A 23,302-nucleotide genomic window follows, 5' to 3' on the forward strand; every position below is an offset into this window, starting at 1 on the left:
CCTGCTTCAACTTTTCAAAGGTCACACGCACGGGATCCGCAAGTTTAACACAAAACTTTATATGATATAATGTTTCTCTAAATTCTTCTGTTCAATTTTCAAAACATACAGCAAAAAACACAGCTTCATTGACTGCATTCTCAAAAATCGTGTGGTAGCTGTATGTAACTCTGACTGAGCATCTGGACGGTCTACACAAGTAGAGCAACACAGCGTTGCCACATCGTTCACTATGTTGTCCACCTCATTACTTTTGCAACACACCTCATATCATACTACTACTTTCTTAGCTTTTGTCTTGTAATAATGTGGAATGCCCATTCTCATTTGCTTTCCACCACAACTTTGTCATGCAGAACCTGATGTTTGATATCAGCAAATATTAGTTTCTTTTAAAGTCACATCATACTGCAGTTTCTGTATTTGACGTGGATGAAGGAACATTGCACTGAAATTTACAGACACTGCACTAATATATTTCATGCCAAAGCCAAGGCAACATGATGAGGAAACTAAATGTGTCTCCCTATGCAAGAATTACATAAAACTGCTCAAATAATGTGTGAAATCCTTGTTAAAGTCCCAGTCTAGTACAGTACAAATTTTCATTTGCTCCCTGTAGTGGTCCAATATTTGCAAATACAGGGTGTTTCAAAAATGACCGGTATATTTGAAACGGCAATAAAAACTAAACAAGCAGCGATAGAAATACACCGTTTGTTGCAATATGCTTGGGACAACAGTACATTTTCAGGCGGACAAACTTTCGAAATTACAGTAGTTACAATTTTCAACAACAGATGGCGCTGCAAGTGATGTGAAAGATATAGAAGACAACGCAGTCTGTGGGTGCGCCATTCTGTACGTCGTCCTTCTGCTGTAAGCGTGTGCTGTTCACAATTTGCAAGTGTGCTGTAGACAACATGGTTTATTCCTTAGAACAGAGGATTTTTCTGGTGTTGGAATTCCACCGCCTAGAACACAGTGTTGTTGCAACAAGACGAAGTTTTCAGCGGAGGTTTAATATAACCAAAGGACCAAAAAGCGATACAATAAAGGATCTGTTTGAAAAATTTCAACGGACTGGGAACGTGACGGATGAACGTGCTGGAAAGGTAGGGCGACCGCGTACGGCAACCACAGAGGGCAACGCGCAGCTAGTGCAGCAGGTGATCCAACAGCGGCCTCGGGTTTCCGTTCGCCGTGTTGCAGCTGCGGTCCAAATGACGCCAACGTCCACGTATCGTCTCATGCGCCAGAGTTTACACCTCTATCCATACAAAATTCAAACGCGGCAACCCCTCAGCGCCGCTACCATTGCTGCACGAGAGACATTCGCTAACGATATAGTGCACAGGATTGATGACGGCGATATGCATGTGGGCAGCATTTGGTTTACTGACGAAGCTTATTTTTACCTGGACGGCTTCGTCAATAAACAGAACTGGCGCATATGGGGAACCGGAAAGGCCCATGTTGCAGTCCCATCGTCCCTGCATCCTCAAAAAGTACTGGTCTGGGCCGCCATTTCTTCCAAAGGAATCATTGGCCCATTTTTCAGATCCGAAACGATTACTGCATCACGCTATCTGGACATTCTTCATGAATTTGTGGCGGTACAAACTGCCTTAGACGACACTGCGAACACCTCATGGTTTATGCAAGATGGTGCCCGGCCACATCGCACGGCCGACGTCTTTAATTTCCTGAATGAATATTTCGATGATCGTGTGATTGCTTTGGGCTATCCGAAACATACAGGAGGCGGCGTGGATTGGCCTCCCTATTCGCCAGACATGAACCCCTGTGACTTCTTTCTGTGGGGACACTTGAAAGACCAGGTGTACCGCCAGAATCCAGAAACAATTGAACAGCTGAAGCAGTACATCTCATCTGCATGTGAAGCCATTCCGCCAGACACGTTGTCAAAGGTTTCGGGTAATTTCATTCAGAGACTACGCCATATTATTGCTACGCATGGTGGATATGTGGAAAATATCGTACTATAGAGCTTCCCAGACCGCAGCACCATCTGTTGTTGAAAATTGTAACTACTGTAATTTCGAAAGTTTGTCTGCCTGAAAATGTACTGTTGTCCCAAGCATATTGCAACAAACGGAGTAGTTCTATCGCTGCTCGTTTAGTTTTTATTGCCGTTTCAAATATACCGGTTATTTTTGAAACACCCTGTACATTCCTTCTTTTAAAGTCATTAAGAGATCTAAAATAAAAGCAGCCCAAGAATCATGCCATGGATGCCACTTGTAATTTTTCCAACTACCTTTTTGTAAAAAAAAATTTTGTGTGGAATCATGCTGTAAAACTAGTACCATGCTGGGGAAAGCACTTTCATTACTACCATAATGACTTAGCTTCTGTTGTAAAAATTCCATGTTTGTAAATATATGAGTGTCTGAACTACCTAGGACTTTCAGATATGTCAATTTTTACCATAATCATACTGTTCATTATATACAACTTTCTTAAACAGGGACAGGATTGAACTGTAATGAACAATAATGTAACAGAATTTATTTATTTTTCCTGCAATGTAGCACAATGATACATTTTTAACAATTATGTTAATTTTCTCATAACCCAAAAAGAAATTCCGAAGCAAAATAACATTCCTGGCTGCAGTTGGAGTGGAATTCAAAGAGAATATTACCTGTAAGATGCAATATTAGGCTTCCACAAGTAACAAGAAGCCATTTTTATTATGCACAGGCCCCTGACTAACACATCCAACAACATACAGGAAATGAAATATATTTTAAAATAAGACAAAATTTCAATAAGCCTGTTAAGCAATCCAGACTTTTCTTTTAAACTGACTGACAGGTAATTTACTTTCTTCCATACACTTGAAAAACAAATGATTATTGCTTTTCTTCAACATTTTTCCCATTTAATTTCAGGTAGGAAAATTTTCAATTCAACAGCAGTTTATTTGTTACTGATAGACAATCACAATTGTAGCCTAAAACAGTTTTTATCATTTTAAGAAATTTAGGAAAGGAAAATTTTCAGACTCATTAAATATAATAACAATTTTACATTATAAGCTAACACCCAAAAAAATTCTTCAAAAAGAAATTTTTTTGTTTGCTTCTGATTTGAAACTGCTTTCAATGAAAAAAAGAAAAGAAAAAAGTGGGCTCTGGTGACACTCAAATACTGGCCTGCTTCTACAGAACCCCGGCAATTTGTAAATTTAAAACGTTCCATAGACCATTTGCTAAATGGTGAAGAATAACTACTGGTTGTTAAAAACCAAAGTTTTCTTAGTACGCAGGTTAATCTGATACCTATCAAAACTTTGAATTCCCAACAATGTCACCAAAAAATGCAAGTTAGTAATGCATCACAGTGATGGGACAAAAATTCATTCTACTATTGCAGCAAGCCCTCTAGCCACAAGGCAGGTCTCACAATGTATTTGGTGGGCTTGCTAAATGCCACGATAACCTGGCTTATATTATTAACATTATACAATTTCATGTGTACCAAATACATTTCTCTCTCTCTCTCTCTCTCTCTCTCTCTCTCTCTCTCTCACACACACACACACACACACACACACACACACACACACACACACTACTAGTTTCTTCCTCCTTTTCCTCAACAATCTAAACAACAAAGGAGACACTTTTCATGTCCCCTCCCATCTCTACCTCTCTCTGAAACCATGGAACACATACAAAAACATGAGAATGTGGCAGAGGTTAAGAAATATTTGCCAATAGTACTATCCTGAATTACGTTACAAAATAATCTCAAGATACGCGTATGTGAATACTAACTGCCTGCATGTCCCCCCTCCCTCTCACTCGCTTACAGAGACAGAGAAACCAAGCAGGAGATAAGTTATCCCTAGAGGGAAATTTCAACATACATTATGTTCCATGGTTTCCACAAAGTAAAAATTATTAACTTGTGAAATGTGGCTGCAAATGTACACCTTGGATGATTTTCCTTAAGCAATCATTTGTAGTTTATGATTTACTAACACACTACAGAAGCCATCTACAGCCACATATCACATTAGATCTTATTATTACATTATACTGGATTAACATATATACAGAAGATTAAACAACAGTGCAATTTCATGAACTGTCAGATATCAATCTGAAGCTTCTACTCAACACTGCCCCTGAATGGTAATACAGATCACCAAACTACAAGGAAACAAATCGGAGTGCAAAATCTTATACATAATGAGATTATGAAGAAAGAGGAGTGAACTTAGATTTCACACAGAAAAATAAATATGATAAATATTTCATTGCAAAAGAACATGAAACTACTACTTTTCTGTACATCTCTGCTGTACTATTTTCATCGACTGTTAAAAGTGAGTTTTCAACAAACAAATGTTTCTCTACAGATCTACAGATGTCTGGTAATGTGTCACAAAGTAGAGTGAAGTAAGGATTTAACCAAGTCTAGCAGGGGGGGGGTGGGGGGGGGGGGGGAAGTCTCTGATGGTACACTTAGGTGGAACAATAAAGCAAGCTTGGAAGTTAAGATGCAGAATATCCAAAATATAGGATAAAACAGAATGGTACCACTTGGTTGCACAAATTTTTAAATTGCGTTAAAAAAATCTATAACATCAGGACAGAAACTATAACATTATCCTCACAACATTACAGAAAACAAATGACTGACAATTAGAATACAAAATCCCAAACGCCTGTCAGAATACAATTACACTATTAGTTGTAATTCTACCACTCTTAAAACATCCTGGTAACAGTCAAGTTGCAGCAACAACTAAAACAAGATCTCTAACAAAGAAAAAATGAAGATGTCTAACAGCATGTGACAGAATTTTCTGTTACAACATGAGCTCCAAGTAAGTTCAATGAAAAATTAAGAGCAATCTTAAATAAGTCATTTCCCCTCCAACACATGCATTTTTTGGTCACACTAATGATTTTTTTTAAGTGGACATATACAAATAAGTATTTAAGATTGTTCTAAGCGTAGGTGTATTCTGACACTTGCCCAAGGGAAACATCCAACACTATGCGATAAATATAACAGATAACATTTACAATATGGTGCAGTGAAATATATGATATACATAAATAACAATGATTCATATGCACCAGCCACTATGCTCATTTCTTTTCTTCTCATAAATGTGAGCACAAGTCGACAAAAATATTTATGTATGAGATAAATATGTAGGATTCACTGGAACAGGTTTACCAGTACCCTACTAGTACTTGGTACTGCTGATGATTTCCACTACTAAACTATTTCATCAGCAGTGCCATACACAAACAATGATTTACATTAACACAATAAACAGAATATGTATAAATCAATTTTCTTCAGTACATTTAAACAGGTTACAATGATTGCTTTCCATAAATAATTGATCATATGTTAGTGTCAAGTATTTTTCCATGCCAATGGCAGCTGTTCCAGTGATATCAGCTTGTAAAAATTATGTAATTCAATCCATTTATATGACTGTAGATTCTGAAGACAATGTACAGTCTTATAAATTAGTGTGTAGCAACTATATACACAAAGATGCTAATCATTCTCATTCCTAATGAAATATTCTCATGGTTACTAACTTCCCTTTACTAAAAACAAGGGAAATGTACTGTCACTGGCAAGGAAAAATATCCAATCAACAGTTAATCATGTGCTTATATTTTCCAATTACCACTTGTTCTAATGTTTTTAAACAGATATCACACCATGCAATTGCTTCACTGGGCTGCAAACAAATTATTTCTCCCAGCACTTGGCACATTGCACAATTCCAGCTGCTATGATGAAACATCAATATTTCTCAAAACAGACAGGACTATATGCTCTAAAAGGTAACAGTGATAACTGTACTCCGTCCAATACAGATGTTAAAGCGGCCTCACATCGAAGAAAGAAATTTAAACTGTGAAGCGTGTGTCAGATATTCACACGTTATAGTTGTACAGACACACACACACACACACACACACACACACACACACACACACACACACAGAATGAAATTCACAAACATAAAATAATTTTAATTGATCTAGTACCACCTATTACCCTGGTATCAGGTTCACAAGGTAACAGGACGAAGCGAACGGGGGACACAGGATCCCTTCAAGCGAGTTGTGTCCGGTATGGTCCGAAGACGGCATCCCATGGCAGCAGAAGGTTCACGTCCAGCAGGGAAGCCAGTGCTCGGGGCTTCAAAATGCTGATTGTCGCTGACCTGTCGCAGGCACCCGGAATGTCGCCTGCACACAGAAACTTAATCCGTATTTGCAACATTTTTAATGTATTTGTGCACATAATAGCAAGATATTTCATTTACACTTTCCCTACCCTTTTCCTCCTCCTCCTCCTCCTCCTCCTCCTCCTCCACCACCACCACCACCACCACCAACCCAAAACTCTGTAGTGTGTGTGGTATTATTTGCCTCTGCTTTTCCTGTTCCACTTTTGAAACGAGTCTGTAAATTTTCATTGTAGACATTGGTACGCACCATAATCTCCACCTTTCATTTTTACAGATTCCCCAGTGATATAATTATGTATGTAGTAGAATAACTTTACAGCCTGCCTAATAAGTTTTTTTTCCCCCAGTAGCTCAGCATCATTTTACAAGAAAAACAGACTCCTGAGAATTTTAGACACAAGCAATATTTAAAAACAGAATGTTGTATTCCGGTTTTGCTGCTGCATTAATTTCCCTGAATTATTTTGATACATCAATTGTCCTTGTGTCATCCTTTTTGATTTTGTGTTTTTATTCCATTTCATATCACTTTCCAATAATACACACAGTTGCTAAAGTGACAACTGAGTCAAGTAGCATACCTGTAGCGTTGTTCTTAAAGGTTACTACCTCTATATCTCACACATTATCTTGCATTTTCCCACATTCAACACAAGGAGCCACTCCAGCCATTTGCTATACTGATTATTTTGTCTTTTCCTCCTTCCTTATATAGAACTACATCAATAGACACAGTGTCATACACTGTGTTTTGCTGTAAACACAGTGTTTAGCTATACTGACAACAAGGATAGTTGTCATGTAATCTGCAATCATTTGCAATCAGTTCGAATGTTTATTGTGCAATTGATTCTTAATAAATGTAAGGTAAGAATGGGACTAATTTTGATGAGTATTGAAGGATGTATGTGTATTGTTTAACCAAAAAGTACAATGGAATAACTGGTTGGCCCCTGCTGTGTGGTTGGGAGGCGACCATCTCGTTAGATGTACACACCAGTTGGTTGCATCAGCATCTGACACTGTCACAGATGAATGCTTTATTATGCAAGTTCACTCCAGGCTCACACTGCACTGAGCCTAGCAACTATTCCCATCTCCTGAATAAAGAGCTACAAGACTGATGGCTGACCAAGCCACAGAACACACACTTCACAGATCAATGGCGGCTCTAACAGACAAGGGTGCACACCTGTTGATACCATATAGAGTCTACATGCAAGCCGTCTGTTTTTGCTGCAGCCACCTTACTCCTCCGATGTATTGCTGTAGCCCTCGCCAAGCCATTGTACCCGTAACCTACAAGTGAGAGAGCCGAATGCCATCCTGGCAAGTAAAAAGAACAGTTTTCCCACACCCTTCCATAGCAATCATTGCACACCGGGCCATTACAAAATACAACAAAAAACTAAAAGTTAGGAGGAGACAACAAATGAATTGGTGGATGAGAACCAAGGAGAGAAAAAAATAAAAGGTTTTGAGCTGAGCAGTAACAGCATCAGTAATGAGCGGTATGATAGGAGGAAACTAAACAGGCATGAATGATGTGTCAGCAGAATAGGTAAAAGTAGCTTCAATTATAAGGAAGCAGTGGCTATATTATATGATGGGGGTAATTTAAAAGGAGAAGGCATCCCCTGAAAACTGGAAGAAAGGAATAACTGTCCCACTCTTCAAGAACATTAACAACAGGGAATTTCAGAACTTTAGAGGGGTGATAGCAATGTTTCACTATGCAAAAATATTTGAGAAAATTCTAGGGAAGAGAATAGGGGGATGAAGCTGAGAGGAAAAATGAAGGAACAGCAGCACGACTTCAGGATGGGGAGGTGAACAGCACATTTTACAGAATGTACATCTGCGGTAAGATAGCTGAAGGAGAAATATGAGTGTGGGCAAGAACTGCTAGTGGCTTTCCTGGATCTTGAGGTGTGTATGATAGAGTGTGTTGCAAAGAAATATGGGAAGTCCTGAAGAACACAGGTGTGCATAAAAGTCTCTCAAAAAAAGCTAGCTTATGTTAAAATTGGAAGAGAGGCACAGATTGGATTAAAAACAAAGATGTCCATTCCCCCCCCCCCCCCCCCAAAAAAAAAAAAAAGTTCCCTACTAAGAATTCCCAGTGCAAGGAGAAAGATGGTGTCAGCACCACGAAGCTCCTCATAAATTAATGGTGAGGGAGGGGGGGGAGGAGACAAGCATACCACAATAATGGTTTTTCTTACCTCTTGGCTGAGCAATATACCAGCCAGAAATGATAGTTTAACCACAGTTTTTAAACAAAAAATTTAATATTATTCACATAATTAACACACTTTCAAATATTAAGTAGTTTAAAATTTGTCATTTATAAAATTCAATAATGTCAAATTTCAATGCAAGGTTAAAAATACAGAATTCCATGGTTTTTTCAGGTAAAATATAATTCCCTGAGAATTCCAGAAGGATCGCCACCCTCTATATGAGGTAATGCACAAATTGGCAGGATTTAGAGTTAATGGTCTTCGCAGGTGGCCTACTGATCTGGAGGAATGAGGAGGATGTAGCTCAGTGGTAATTATATGAATGGACAGATACTGAATGAAATTTAACGTGAGAACAAGTGCATTTGTAAGTGAGAAACCAAAGGAACAATATCAAACCTAATATGTACATATTCTGACCTACACTTGTGAAATCAGGGCAATGGAAAAAAGGGACTTAAGCAAAGACACGTGCACATGAATGAAATTTCACATAAGCAGAGTGGTAGTACAAAGATGGACAGCATACTGCTTCTTTTGGATATGATGTGGAAGGGCCCATCGAATCAGGGAAGTGTAAAGGAAGTACCAATGCAAGAACCAGGTAGAATCAGCAAGGCTTAAATGATACAGACATGTAAAGAGAAAGGCATGTGAAACAACAGCAATGAAAATACAATGCAAAAGGCCAAAACGACAATCAGATGGGAGCTTGCTGTTAAAAGAGGAGGAGGAGAGAATTTGGAAAAAAGGACAGGACTGGAACAGGGTGGTGGCAGTGCAGTGATGGGAGGATTGAAAAGAATGAAGAGGCTTATGCACAAAACATACCCAGCCAATGACTAAACTGTTTCTGAAGACAGATTCTGAACAATACAATTAAGATTTAATGACAGTATCTCACAATAACATGTAAGTTATATCATCAGTCAAGTTCTAAATGCTTGAAAGTTCAGCCAGTATACACAATAATACATTCTTTTATCATATTAGTTAGTGAGGGGAAGGGCGCAGAAAAAGAAGGAAGGAAGATTAAACCAACCTTCCATTACCCTCACAGTATGAAGGTGGGTAGAGGATCGCCTAAAGCTATTAAGGGAAACTACCAAAAACTCGAGCAAGGGTACACAGAAGGGGAATTTAATGCAGTCCTCCACAGTGAGAGCTCAGAGCCTTAACCACTGCAGCATCCTACTTGATGAGAGTTTAACACAAATTCAACATTAACACTACTAGAAAGTTAGCCTCAGCTTTGAGTGGACAAGGTCTGGAGATTGACCCCTTTATAACTATAAGAAAGCTTCATTCTAGCATTTTACCCTTAAGTTATTTAGCAGACCATGTTAAATCTACATCATTACGACCTTACCAAGGAGAATGCGACCTGTTTAAAAACTGTTTCTCTTAAGTAAGCAACTCTAACACAGCATACAAATTTTAATGTTTTGTGTGTGAAAAATACCTACATATATACAATGCAACCCTGGTTATTCTAAGCCATGTATTTGTAATACTAAATCAAAAGCCAATACAAACTTTTCACTAATTAATATCCGACCAAATAAACATACTGAATGGATATGAACACCAGAACATTAATACTTTTTTAGTTTTTCATTACCTTTTTCTGTCTTTTGCTGGCATTTTTAGACTGAAGGGTCGTTCGTTCATTTTCTTTTCTGCACCCACTTCCATGGATAACAGAACCTTATTCGACAGCATCCTTCGAGAGTTTGTTGCACCAAAATCTTCAAATGACTGAAAATACAACCATAACTTACAGATAAATTTTCTTACCCCAGGTAATTCTTAATTTAACTATCCTTATAAAATAAGGTTGACAAACTGATCCAAATACAGTCAGACCTGGATAAATGGGACCTGTATAAGACACAAAACTCTCTAAATGAGACTGATCAACAGGTTCATTAATTTTCACTCCTTAAAACCTTTGTTAACCGATAAGGTAGAAATCTCTATGAATGAAACCACCTGACATTCCACTTACATAACAGAGAGACTTGGGGGAAATGCAGGGAAGCAATTTATCTGAACAGATATTTTATCGAGAACTTTGATATTCTCTGCGCAAACAAGATGAACGAATGACCTACAGGTTTCAAAGATATGTTCAGTAAACCAATCACTTTAATGTAATCTACTTTGTGCCCCCTTTACTACGAGACTGGGTACACTTATTGTCCAAAAAGCAGAGACAATGCATCTCTTGCAAAAATAATCAGATTATTCATTCACAAAATCTATGTACACATAACTCACAATAATACAATCTGCGTCTACACATTGCACGCCACTTTACAGTGAGTGGCAGAGAGTACTTCTGGTACTATCTTTGTCCCATTCACAAATGGTGCATGGGAAGAATGACAGTCAGTGAACATGTGAACAAGCTCCAATTTCTCCATTTTTCTCAACATTTCATCAAGATGAATATCAGAGGAAGAAAGTTTCTTTAGATTTGGTGATATAAGTTGAGGTCTTCTATTGAAGGATTACTAATTGATACACAGAGAATGAAATGAGATCGCATACCAAACAAAGAACTTCAAATGTCAAAATTTTAACAGTAAACTATTGAAGCATTGGAAACAATATTCCTGGAATTTACTGATCCCGAAAAAAATCTGTCACATTTTACTCTGAATCGAAGCTAGACGAAACTCAAGGTAGAAAGATTTGTAATATTAAATGAGACATGGAACTACAGCAAAAATACAGGTTAGACACATTAGGAGCAGTAGTGTTCATTGCAAATGCCAAAAATATTGCATCTATCAAGGTCGAAATTGAGTGATTACAATGTTATCTGGTCGTGAATAACCAGGCTAGGTGAAATTAAGTTAATCATCAAATGTCTTTACCGAAGACCTGATTCTGTTTTAACATTCGCAAAATCATTCCTAGAAAGTTTACACACAGTAGTGCGGAAATATCACAATCATGCAATATTAGTGGGAAGAGTCCGAACTATCAACTACAGATTGTAGAGTCATGAATTAAATGCAGGAGTTAAGGGCAGACAGCTTTGTAAAGTAATTACAACCACATTTTCCAAAAAGTGTATTGTGTAACTAGTTCAACAATCAATAGAAAATGGAAACATTTTAGACCTTATAGCTACAAGCAGCCTGACCCAATCAATAGAAAATGGAAACATTTTAGACCTTATAGCTACAAGCAGCCTGACCTTTCCAACAGTCAGTCTGATGTAGTGATGATGGTTACTAAAGTTAATAAATCTGCCACGGCAGCTAGGAGAGTTTTTATGCTGGAAAAGAGTAGATAAGCAGTGTCAGCATCCTACTTAGACAATGAATGGACATCATTTAGTTTCAATATGAGGGATGAAGAGGAATTGTGGGCAAAGTTTGATGGATTCTGACTAGTGCTCTGGAGTCTTACATGCCGAGTAAATAAGAGAAGGACAGAAAAGACACGTTTTGGTTTAATAACAAAATTCATAAAAGGGGGGGGGGGGGGGGGGGGAGGACATGGAAATGTCAACAGGCAAATGTCCGTCAAATTTCTTGAGTCTGTAAAATGATTGATGTGCAAAGCATACAACTTCCACCATTAAACCTCAGCAAAAGCTCCTGCTGAGAACCTGAGAACCCAAGAAAATTCTGGTCATCTATAAAATTCACTAAGTGGGACGAAGACTTCTATTCTGTCACTCATTGACCTTTATAGTGTGGCAATTGAAGAAAAAGAAAGCTGAAGTTTTAAATTCAATGTTAAAAAATAATTTATGTAGGAGGATCGTACAGACGTACCACTGTCTGACAATCACACCGACTCCTGTATGGTGAACATAGAAATGGGGATCCCTGGTGTTGAGACGTGACTTTGAAGAGTTAAAAAACAAACAAGTAAGTCACCATGTTCAGACGGAATCCCAATTTGGTTTTACACAGGGTACTCTACAGCATTGGTCCTGTTCTTAGCTTGCATTTATCATGACTCTCCCGCCCACTGAAAACTTCCAAGGACCTGAGGGGGTGGGGAACAACAACAACAACAACAATGGCAGCAACCCCTACATAAAAGAATGGATCTCCAAAATTGCACACCAATACCAATATCCTTAACATCGGTTTGTTCTGAATTCTTGAACATATTCTCAGTTAGAATATAATGAAGTCCCTTGAGACAGAAAAGCTTATCATAAATCAGCATGGATTTAGCACGCAGTGCTTGTGTGAAACTCTGCTTTTCCACTTCTCATAAGGCATCCTGTGGTCCACGGATGAAGGGCAACAGGCAGATTACATATGCCTAGAGTTTCAGAATTGACAAAGTACTACAATGGTGACTTAATGAATTTCATAGTAAATGTAATAGGTTATTGGTGTCTCAGACTTCTTCAGTAACAGAACCCAGCACATTGTCCTCAACTGTGAGTGTTCATTGGATACAGAAGTATTGTTAGGATCTGATGGATAGAGTGAGAAGAAATATGTTACTTTTTGCTGAAGTTCATGTGGTGTAAGATACAGTGGCATCCTTGGAGTGGTGAACGGCAGCTTGCCCTAAATGAGAAAAAAAATACATTAATGCAGATGAGTAGAAAAATTATCATACAATGTTAAAACACATTGTTGGCGGTGCGTTGCGTAACAATCCGGTTAATTAAATACCTATGCGTAACATCGCAAAGCAATATGAAATGGAACGAGCACATAAGGCTGGTAGTAATGAAAGTGAATGGTCGACTTTGGTTTACTCAGAGAATTCTAATAAAGCATAGCTCATCTGTAAAGGAAACTGCATATAGACCACTGCTCAAGTGGCTGAGATCTTCACCAGATCGGATTAAAGTAAGACAGTGTAACTATTCATAGTTGTGCTGCTAGCTGTACTACTGGCAAGTTCGATTGACATGCTATTATTACAGAGGTGCTTCTTGTACTCAAATGTGCATTTGCACCTGAGTGCAGAGTGATTCAACTGTTGCCCACAAAGATTTCACCTAAAGACTATAAAGAGACTAAGAGAAATTATGGCTCATGTGGAGGTATTAAGGCAGTCTTTTTCCCTTTCTCGATTTGTGAGTGGAACAGAAAAAGAAGTGACTAGCAATGGTACAAGATAACCTTCTCCATGCACCATAAGGTGGCTCACCGACAATGTATACAGATACACAACGTTTCTCCTTTAGTATTTGTCACTGGAGTTCGTTGACCATCATCGTAATGCCCTTGCAGCAACTGAATGATTGTGACAAAACTCACCGCTCTTCACTGGATGTGCTCTCCTTTCTGTGGGAGAAGGTCTCAGACTGTTGAAAAATACTTAAGAATTGGTCTAACAAGTGTTTTGTAAGCCTCTTCTTTCGTTGATGAATTACATTTCTTTAAGATTCTTCCAATGAATCTTAGACACACATCTGATTCCCCTAAAGTTTTGTTTTATGTGGTTATTGCATTTTAGGTCAGTCTGGATGATTATTCCTTACATTTCACAGTTATTTATCCCAGTTATCTGTGTCCAAGAAGGTAAGGAAACAGTAGTGGATTTCTTCATCTATTTATGCTGAAACTGGTAAATACTAGAGAATTTTTTTACTATGGCAATAGGCAGAAGGGGTCAGGGTTATGACTTAACATACAACGGCTCAGTGTAGGCATAGCAAGGTAAAACTTGACATTAACAGAACAAATTAAACAATAATGAGCATATGACAAAATATTACACCATGCATCCAGAATGCAACACATACATATCACTTTTGATACAAAAGAACTATACCTCATTTTCCTTCCCATCAAGCCCATTTTGACTGGGGCTACAGTGCATAGGTGCTGCTTGACTGACACCAAAATCTGAGTCATCATACAATTGGACGTCATTGCTTGCTTCTGTTTCTGATGATGGAGAAAGGCACTGCATCTTCTGTCAATGAAGTGTAATGATTAGGTGCTTGTATCACAAACTAAGAAGAATGACAAGCTAGTTTCTTTTCAATCTAACAAATCTGAAAATTACACTAAGCACAGATTACGGGCCTTTCAAATACCATTAAGGAGTGGCAGATTTGTTATAACAAATTGAGATGACACACACACACACACACACACACACACACACACACACACACACACACACACACACACACAAAGCCACCAAGTTAAACTCATTTTTCAACATTAAGATACTTGTGAGAATAATTGTGAAGCACATGAAATTACAAACACAGCTGAATATATGCAGAAATTGAAAGAATACTTTGTGATTCCACCACTGTCAAAGGATTGTCATCTTTCTGTTATCTCCAGCAAATGAAAACTCACCATTAAGAAACACCTGCACAAACTCAGCATGATACTAAAGCATTTGGAAGCAAATATTTCATTAAATGGTCAAAATATTTATGCAACAAGAATCACATAATATAGTGCCTAAACATAGAAATACCTCGGCGCAACCAGCTCCAGAGTCATTCGAGTCTGATCCTTGGTACAAATGTTGCACATAGCGTAAATCAGAAAGCAGTTGCTCTCCGTCCAGACTAAGCTCTTCACGTAGCTTCATGTGCTCAGGATTAATGTCCTGTGATGCAGTGTGATCTACACCAGCACACTTCTTACAAGTGTCTCCTGTACCATCATAAGTACCACTCCAAATATCATACCTGTTCAACAAAAGTTTTCGAACTTCAAAAGCAGTAAATGAACCCAAAGACAGCATAGCACTTTATTTTATATTATTCACTTAGAAGACATAAAAAGTGACTAAATCATGCAAAGGAACAACAAGAAAGTATCATTGCAGTATGGTAAAAAAGCACCACATACAGCCTGCTCAGAAATGATTCTTTTAAGTGGATGGACTGAACTGTATATTCAGAGCTTCCTCAGATTTCAGCAGTAAGAGACTAAGTAACAACAACAAAACAATGTATGAACAAAATCTGTAAATATGGAAAAAGCTTAGGTTTAATAAAAAACAATGGAATTTACTGATGTAGGAGCCTATAACAATACTCAATTGGGCATTTAAAAGTTTCCTACTCTCTGCTTAAACCTATATTTAGAATTCTGAACAAAGTTGGGGAAAATAATATATATTATTACATTAAGAAAAGTTGTCGTTTAATGTTGTTACTAAAAATCTCAAAGCGTTCTTGACCAATTTAATTAAAATTTTTACAGGATGTTGTAATAAACATCCATACAGACTTACGTTAAAGGTTTTTATAAAAAAAATGTACAAGTTTTCTATTAAAATTGACTCAGAAAGAAAATGCTGTGCTGTGGTGTTCTGTGAATATGTGCGGTTTTGTTTTCTTTCTTGCAATCAGTTTTTTACACACACACACACACACACACACACACACACACACACACACACACACACACACGTTAATTTGTTTACCTCTTTGCAATCCATTTGCACAGAAAACTGAGAAGTTGGGTTTTTGGCTTACAATTAGACTGCCACTATTGAATCAATATGCAGTAACAATAAACAAGGCCCAAGGCCAGACAGAGGGAGAGTAGCAGATGGACAGAGTACAGGAGGGAATGGAAATAGGTAGGGGGAAGGAGGAGATAGGACATATACAAGGGTTGGAACTTAAATAGTGGTAACTATTTATTCACAACTGATACAAAAGAGTTACATGTTTTCACCTGTTACTGTCCTTTACAGTAGTCACCAGCGTTGTGTAGAACCTGTTGCCAGCGATGTGGAAGGCGTAGTACACCGTTAGCAGAGCCTGTTCTGTTGATGGTGTGAATGGAGCGGTCTACTGCCTGTCGAACCTCTGGGAAAGTTCTGAAGTGAATGCCCCGAAGTGGTTCCTTCATCTTCGGAATCAAATCTAAGCCACTAGGGCTGAAGCCGGGGAAGTATGGTGGGTCCCATATACCAAACAGAGCAGCCACAGCTTGCACTGTATGCACCCGTGCACTGTCTGTAAAATGACGCGTGGGTAAAGCAGAAAGTGCTGCCACTTCTTTCGCAAAGCAGGTCGCAGGTGATGCACCAAAAACGAACAGTAATACTGTACAATGGTCTGCCGTGGAGGACTGTAATGCATTAGGATAATACCATCACAGTCGTACACGAGAATCAAGAGACCGCTCCTTTTGCACCATCAACAGGACAGGCTCTGTTAACGGTATACTATACCTTCCACATCACTGGTAACGGGTTCTACACACAAGGACAATAACTGGTACAAACATGTAACTCTTCTGTATCAGTTGTGAATAAATAGCTGCCACAAGTTCCAACCCTCGTACCCAATTACAATATACACTGAAATGCCAAAGAAACTAGTATAGGTGTGAGCATTCAAATACAGAGATATGTAAACAGACATAACATGGCGCTGTGGTCGGAAACGCCTATATAAGACATGAAGTGGGGATTTTCCTGTACGACCATTTCAAGAGTGTACCGTGAATATCAGGAATCTGGTAAAACATCAAATCCCTGACATAGCTGTGGACAGAAAAGGATCCTGCAAGAATGGGACCAACAGTGATTGAAGAGAATCGTTCAACATGACAGAAGTGCAACCCTTTTGCAAATTGCTGCAGATTTCAATGATGGGCCACCAACAAGTGTCAACAAAACATCATCGATATGGGCTTTCAGAGCCGAAGGCCCACCCGTGCACCCTTGATCACTGCACGACACAAAGCTTTATGCCTCGCCTGGGCCCATCAACACAGTCATTGGACTTTTGATGACTGGAAACATGTTTCCTGGTCGGACCAGTCTAGTTTCAAATTGTATCGAGTGGATGGGCGTGTACAGGTATGGAGACAACCTTATGAATCCATGGACCATGTAAATCAGCAGCAGACTGTTCAAGCTGTTGGAGTCTCTGCAATCATGTGGGGCATGTGCAATTCGAGCGATATGGCACCCCTGAAACGCCTAGGTAAGACTGACAGGTGACACATGCATAAGCATCCTGCCTGATCACCTGCATCCATTCACGTCAATTGTGCATTCCAACGGACTTGGGCAATTCCAGCAGGACAATGCAACTTCCACATATCCAGAATTGCTACAGAGTGCCTCTAGGAACACTCTTCCGAGTTTAAACACTTCTGCTGGCCACCAAACATCCCAGACATGAACATTATTGAGCATATCTGGGATGCCTTATTATGTGCAGTTCAGAAGAGATCTCCACCCCCTCGTACTCCTACAGATCTGTGGACAGACCTGCAGGATTCATGGTGTCAATTCCCTCTAGCACTACTTCAGACATTAGTTGAATCCATGCCATGCCATGTTGTGACACTTCTGCTTACTTGCGGGGACCTACACGATATTTGTCAGTTTTACCAGTTTCTTTGGCTCTTCAGTGCATACTTAGAAATTGCTACAAATAGCTGTGTTTCCTAGTGTACATGTATAAATAAATGTAATTAAAAGTAGGTTACTCTACAACAGTATATTTTTTGTAAACAATCATCATCTAATGCACTTTCTGTAAAAACTTGTCACTGTAACTGAAGTAACCTGTGCATACGACAATCTATTGGAACCATTTTTCTCCATGGTTTGAGAACAGGATGAGTGCAAATCCTTACCATGCAACCTCAAGCAGTATTACCAAAATAAAATTGCATATTGAAGTATCTAGAAGTAAGGGGATATTTATGACAGTAAATAGCATGTTATGTCTATTTTCAATCCTTTCTTAACATCAAACAGAAGTAAGTACATAAGCTCCGTGGTATATGTTGTTATTTAATATAGCAATGCGTCACTTCTTGCTATACCGATGAAAGATTTTCATGGAGAAACATGTTTTTAAATGGTTGTGTAGGAAGAATGAACCACTGTTCGTATACTTTTTGGATTTATGTATAGATATGAAGAGTGAAATGTGAGTATAGTGCATCCACAAAACAAGATGATGAGCAAATGTCTTTACTTGTGTTGGAGAAGTCGTTTACACTTTGGCCATGCACTGAGGGGTACCTGTGGACTCCAGAGAAGGGGCCTGATGACAATGGTCTAGCCCCAGAACAAGTGAAGCTACAGTGAAACCCAGCTTTTACACTTGTCAAGGAACTTAAATAAGGTATAAGATACCCCCTTACATTTTTCACACTTTATGTATGATGTATGTACACAACAGACATCAAAATACTTGTCAAGGACTTGTTTATTATCTAATAATAGTTTATTAACTAATAAAAACAGGTGACGTAACTGGAACTGATAAATTTCTAGGAAACAGAAATGTTTGACTCAATTTCATAGGTCACAATCCTTGTTTCCGGAAAGCCTGCAGCTGTCATTCATTATTTAAATAATGAAACACTGCACCAGTTACATATCTTTTTATGTTTCACACGCTGTGCTTTGAGAATTTTTTGTCAAGTGCAATTATTTACACAAGCTTTTTGTGTGGTGTTTGCATATGTGTTGTTCTGCGTCTCTTGCACTGTAGTGGTCTTTTTGATGTTATCAGGTACTGTACCTCCTCAGTCATGTAGGTAACCATACAGACGCCAATTATCATTCACATTGTTTGTGTAACATTAAACAAAATACTGGACTTGACAACGAGAATAAATTCTCGAAATATGCTTCTCAGCATGAAAACATACATAATTGGAGCTGTCTTTAAACTGAAAACATCCGAGCAATGCAGAGTGACTGAAGATGTCAACTAGCACTGCAAGCGATTAAACGATGAAACACGCTAAATATGGTTTGATAAAGGTGTCAACGATCACAACAATCACAGAACCACAGATGCACAGTCGAGACAGTTTGGAAATCGTTGTGATTGGTCATGATATCTTTATTTTAAAGGACCTAGTTACTCCCATCAGCCATCATGCAGAGTAGAGCTTGGCAGCAGCAGGAGATACAGCACGAATCGTTCCAATTTTACAAGCACTACGTTTACATGTGACACACCTTCTGAAAGACAACAACTGAATTTCAGAAATGTTTCTTTGCTGTCGCGTTCACACATTAAGGTCTGAAGTGAATCTGCTAGCCCAGATAAATATGGTACCTAGCAAACAACTATTACAGTTTATGATTTAGTCAGCACAATCACTATTTCTCTTCAATTAGATGCTTCAGTCTAATATTTCTTCTTACCCTTAACTGAACGAAAAGCAACTGTGTCCATATTAGCAGAACCTTTTTTTTTAAAAAAAAAAAAAAAAAGAAGGTTGAAACCTGAAATCCCAAACACATTTCACAACCAGTTGCATTTACATGGGAGCAAAAATCTATTGCAGAATGCAAAACTGGGAACCTGAAGCGGATTTCCAGAATCTTTTTTAAAGTGTTTGCATGACCACCCAAAAGCGGTATTGGGAAATCTGTTTACGAAATCCAGTATTGGGAGCCTCATGCAAACGGGGTGACATTGAATGGTTCAAATCTGCTGAGTAAAGCACCCTGGTGTCAAGAAACTTAAACATGCCATGTTTGTAAACACTACTTGACACCCAATATCATGCCACCGTCATTTTACATAAGTTTTTTCTCTGTGAACATTTTTCATAAAGCGCAAATTGTGGAAATATTATAAATCAGGTGCAAATTAACATTTTGAACACAGGAAATTTGATGGAAGTGATAAAAAAGTCATACACAGTGTGAAGAGTTAGTTCTGGGAACTGTGTATTACACAACCTCTCATTTACTTACTTACTTACTTACTTACTGTCATTCATTCGCTAACTGATGTCTAGACAGACTCTTCACTTCATGTCATTATGGTTTATGAGATATGTTCAGAAGAGTTCTTCAAAAAGTGGTTATATTGAAGATAAATAATAATATGAACAGGAGAAGGGTGACAGATCTCTTCGCAAAATAGGTACATCCAGTAAGGCAAGCATAAGCCTGAGTGAACAGTACCACTTCAGTATATAGGTTAATAATCTTACCACACCTATATCGCCAAACACACAATGGAAGAGAAAACCACAAATATTCTGTTAATCATACAACTCTATTTTCTGTTTGTTTTCTTTTGTAAGAATCTGTGCAAGGACACATTATTCTCAGCAAATTCTATTAATTTATGACCTCTGCAGTTGCAAATATCATACCCAGAGATTCCCCACTTGTGACGAAGCAAGCTGGGATCTTTTTACTTCCTCTCGTTTTGCCATCTGTCTCCTTAGATTTATTTTTTCATTTTGACTAATTACCACTAACATATATAACAGTATTAGATTCATAACAGTATAATCTGCATTTACATAAAAAATAAAGGTTCGCCTTCAGTCTTAAGAAATATAGCACCACATATAATTTTGTGCTTAGTTTTGTGTATGTAATCAATTTCCTAATTTATTCTGACTATTCCTACTTAATATCTTTTGTTATAGGGTGAAATCAGTAACTGTTTCATAACAGATTCTATTGTTGAGTTATAAACGAATATACATTCTGTACTAATCATAAACATTTGGAAGAACAACAACTAGGATTCTTAAAGTATTTATTTGACTACATTCCGAAACATGTTAGCAAAGCCAGCCCTTAATTAATTCCGAAATAATTTTCAAGTTTGTCAATAGCAGGGTTTGCATAACTATATTGGTTAATTTTATTATTTAAACAAATAATTCGGCCTAACCTTTGTGGTAGAATGAATAGAAGGAATTTTTCAATGTATTCAGTTAATAGAACGAGCTATGTTTTAATTGTAATTTCTGCAACTTAAACATTGAACAATGTATAGTTTAATCATCTTGTGGCGTTGCAGTTCTTCTTGTTATGCCCGTGCTTGCTACAAAATGGGAAAAGCAATTCCGCCTTATGCTAGACATCTTTTTTCTGTTGACAACAACACATAATGGTGGCGAGAACTCTGCCTATGTTTAGAAAAATCAGAGGAAGTGTAGTGTCAAGTGACCACAGGCCATGAAATCTGCCCATTCACATCGCCAACATCATATACAATAACAAAACCATGAGAAGTTGAAGCTTGTGTAGCAGAATAGCTACCAAAATAAATGTCCAGTGTCTGCCCTGTAGCTGAATGGTCAGTGCGATGGAGTGTCATACCTAACAGCCTGGGTTCGATTCCCAGCTGGGTCGGAGATTTTCTCCACTCAGGGACTGGGTGTTGTGTTGTCCTTATCATCATCATTTCACCCCTATCGAAATGCAAGTTGCCGAAGTGGCGTCAACTCAAAAGACTTGCACCAGGCGAACAGTCTACCTGACGAGAGACCCTAGTCACACGGCACCACCAATGTCTAATATTATCGTGTAAGTAAAAAATAAAAAAGAACCCACTGAATAGAGCACAAAATGTGTTGAAACAGGTCTGGGTGAAACAAAACAGAAAAAATGCGTATTGCATAAGGTGTAATTGCTCTTCCCAATGTATAGTTTCTGTGCCTATTATTGTGAGGACATGTAAAAGCCCAATTTTTGGTCTCGAGACAGACAGTCCACGGCCAATTTTCAGATGGGAAGTCTGAATCAGAGTAACAATAATGCAGTAACTTAACAGTGGAATTAATGTAACACAAATAGGCCATGTGAGAAAACAGTGACAGTGTCTGTTCAATTTATGTGAGAAATAATGTCACACATACCTTATTATTCTTCAAGAACTGTGAAGTTAGGTATTTACTGCTCATAGATGGCCAGCAGCAAGCTATTGTAGCAGTATGCTGATGTTTGCCTTCAATGTACTAATAAGGCTTAACATTTACCAACAGTGAACTGGCCATAAAACTGTAATATTGGGGGGAGGGGGATGAACAGTGAAAGTAAAGAACTGGGAAACTCAACTGTTGGCTATGTCATTTCCAGTAGTCAGTGTTGAACTTCCACCCTCCCATTTATCAGACAGTATAACAATGCAGTACGTTCATACCGAGGACTATCAATGAAGAAATAAAGCTGGCGAATGTCACATACTTAGGAATGTTTCTTGTGCATTTGCTCTCCTTTTGCATGAAAATCCCTTTTTTCCTTTACCTCCATCAGGATTTTTTGCCAGATATTCTAGCTGGGTCATTCCATGTCATTTCAACCAGGGGCTCCAGGTCATAGTCTCAGATTTGACTGAAATTCAGTACACTAATTCTACCATGTGTGGAACACTCGTTTACAGAGTATTCATTTCCCCTGCCAATTAGTTCCAGAATTATGACTTGTGAAAGAAGGTGGCGTGACCTGGAAATTGCAACCCACATCTGGCAATCTATCTTCAGACCCAACTTCAGGTCTTAATAACTTTGGAACTATTCCACACAGTCCATTGAAATTTTTACAACCCAGTAACATCCATTTAGAGAACAAACTCCATGAATCAAAACACAAACAACATATTTCTGAGGGAAAATAAAAAATTCCACAATGTGATTAAAAAATGTAATATGTTAAAAGGTACATATTGCAGGTGCCCTCTATGCCAAATATAATTAACTCCAAAAGGGTATAAATTTTTTTGTGGTAAGCTTAATGTGGACTAAACACACACAGAACTCATCATGCCCATATCAGTCACAAAAAACAGTTACATGCACACAAAACACAAAAATTTGAAAAATTACCTGAAAAACATGGATTTTCGAAGCGTGGTAGCACAAAAGGGACAAGTAGTATCCAAGCCAAATTTCACACACTGCATAAGTAGACCATAATGATATATATCTCAAAATTTCAGCATGTTATTCCAAGACATTTGTGTACAATGGAAGTTGACAGATGTATTTGGTGATGTGGCCATTGTTCCACAACACAATTTTGTTAGAACATATCGTAAACTGTTCTGCCTCTTCTTATCCTCTCCCACAACTGTTTA

At 38.2% G+C, this 23,302-nt stretch overlaps 1 protein-coding gene across 2 annotated transcripts in view; it reads right to left on the reverse strand.

Annotated features, from left to right (window-relative positions):
- Positions 1 to 2,522: 2,522 nt before the first annotated feature.
- Positions 2,523 to 23,302, reverse strand: part of LOC124775955 — a 93,660-nt gene continuing 72,880 nt past the window's right edge. For both annotated transcript variants that reach the window (XM_047250899.1, XM_047250833.1), the window contains 4 exons: positions 14,944 to 15,160; positions 14,278 to 14,421; positions 10,130 to 10,266; positions 2,523 to 6,263 (listed from right to left, as the gene is read on the reverse strand). In XM_047250899.1, the coding sequence (XP_047106855.1) occupies positions 6,083 to 6,263; positions 10,130 to 10,266; positions 14,278 to 14,421; positions 14,944 to 15,160 (679 nt within the window). In that variant the 3' untranslated portion in view covers positions 2,523 to 6,082. The remainder of the gene's footprint in view (positions 6,264 to 10,129; positions 10,267 to 14,277; positions 14,422 to 14,943; positions 15,161 to 23,302) is intronic.

Source organism: Schistocerca piceifrons, chromosome 1 (genome assembly GCF_021461385.2).
Source record: "Schistocerca piceifrons isolate TAMUIC-IGC-003096 chromosome 1, iqSchPice1.1, whole genome shotgun sequence".
NCBI classification, from domain to species: Eukaryota; Metazoa; Arthropoda; class Insecta; order Orthoptera; family Acrididae; genus Schistocerca; species Schistocerca piceifrons.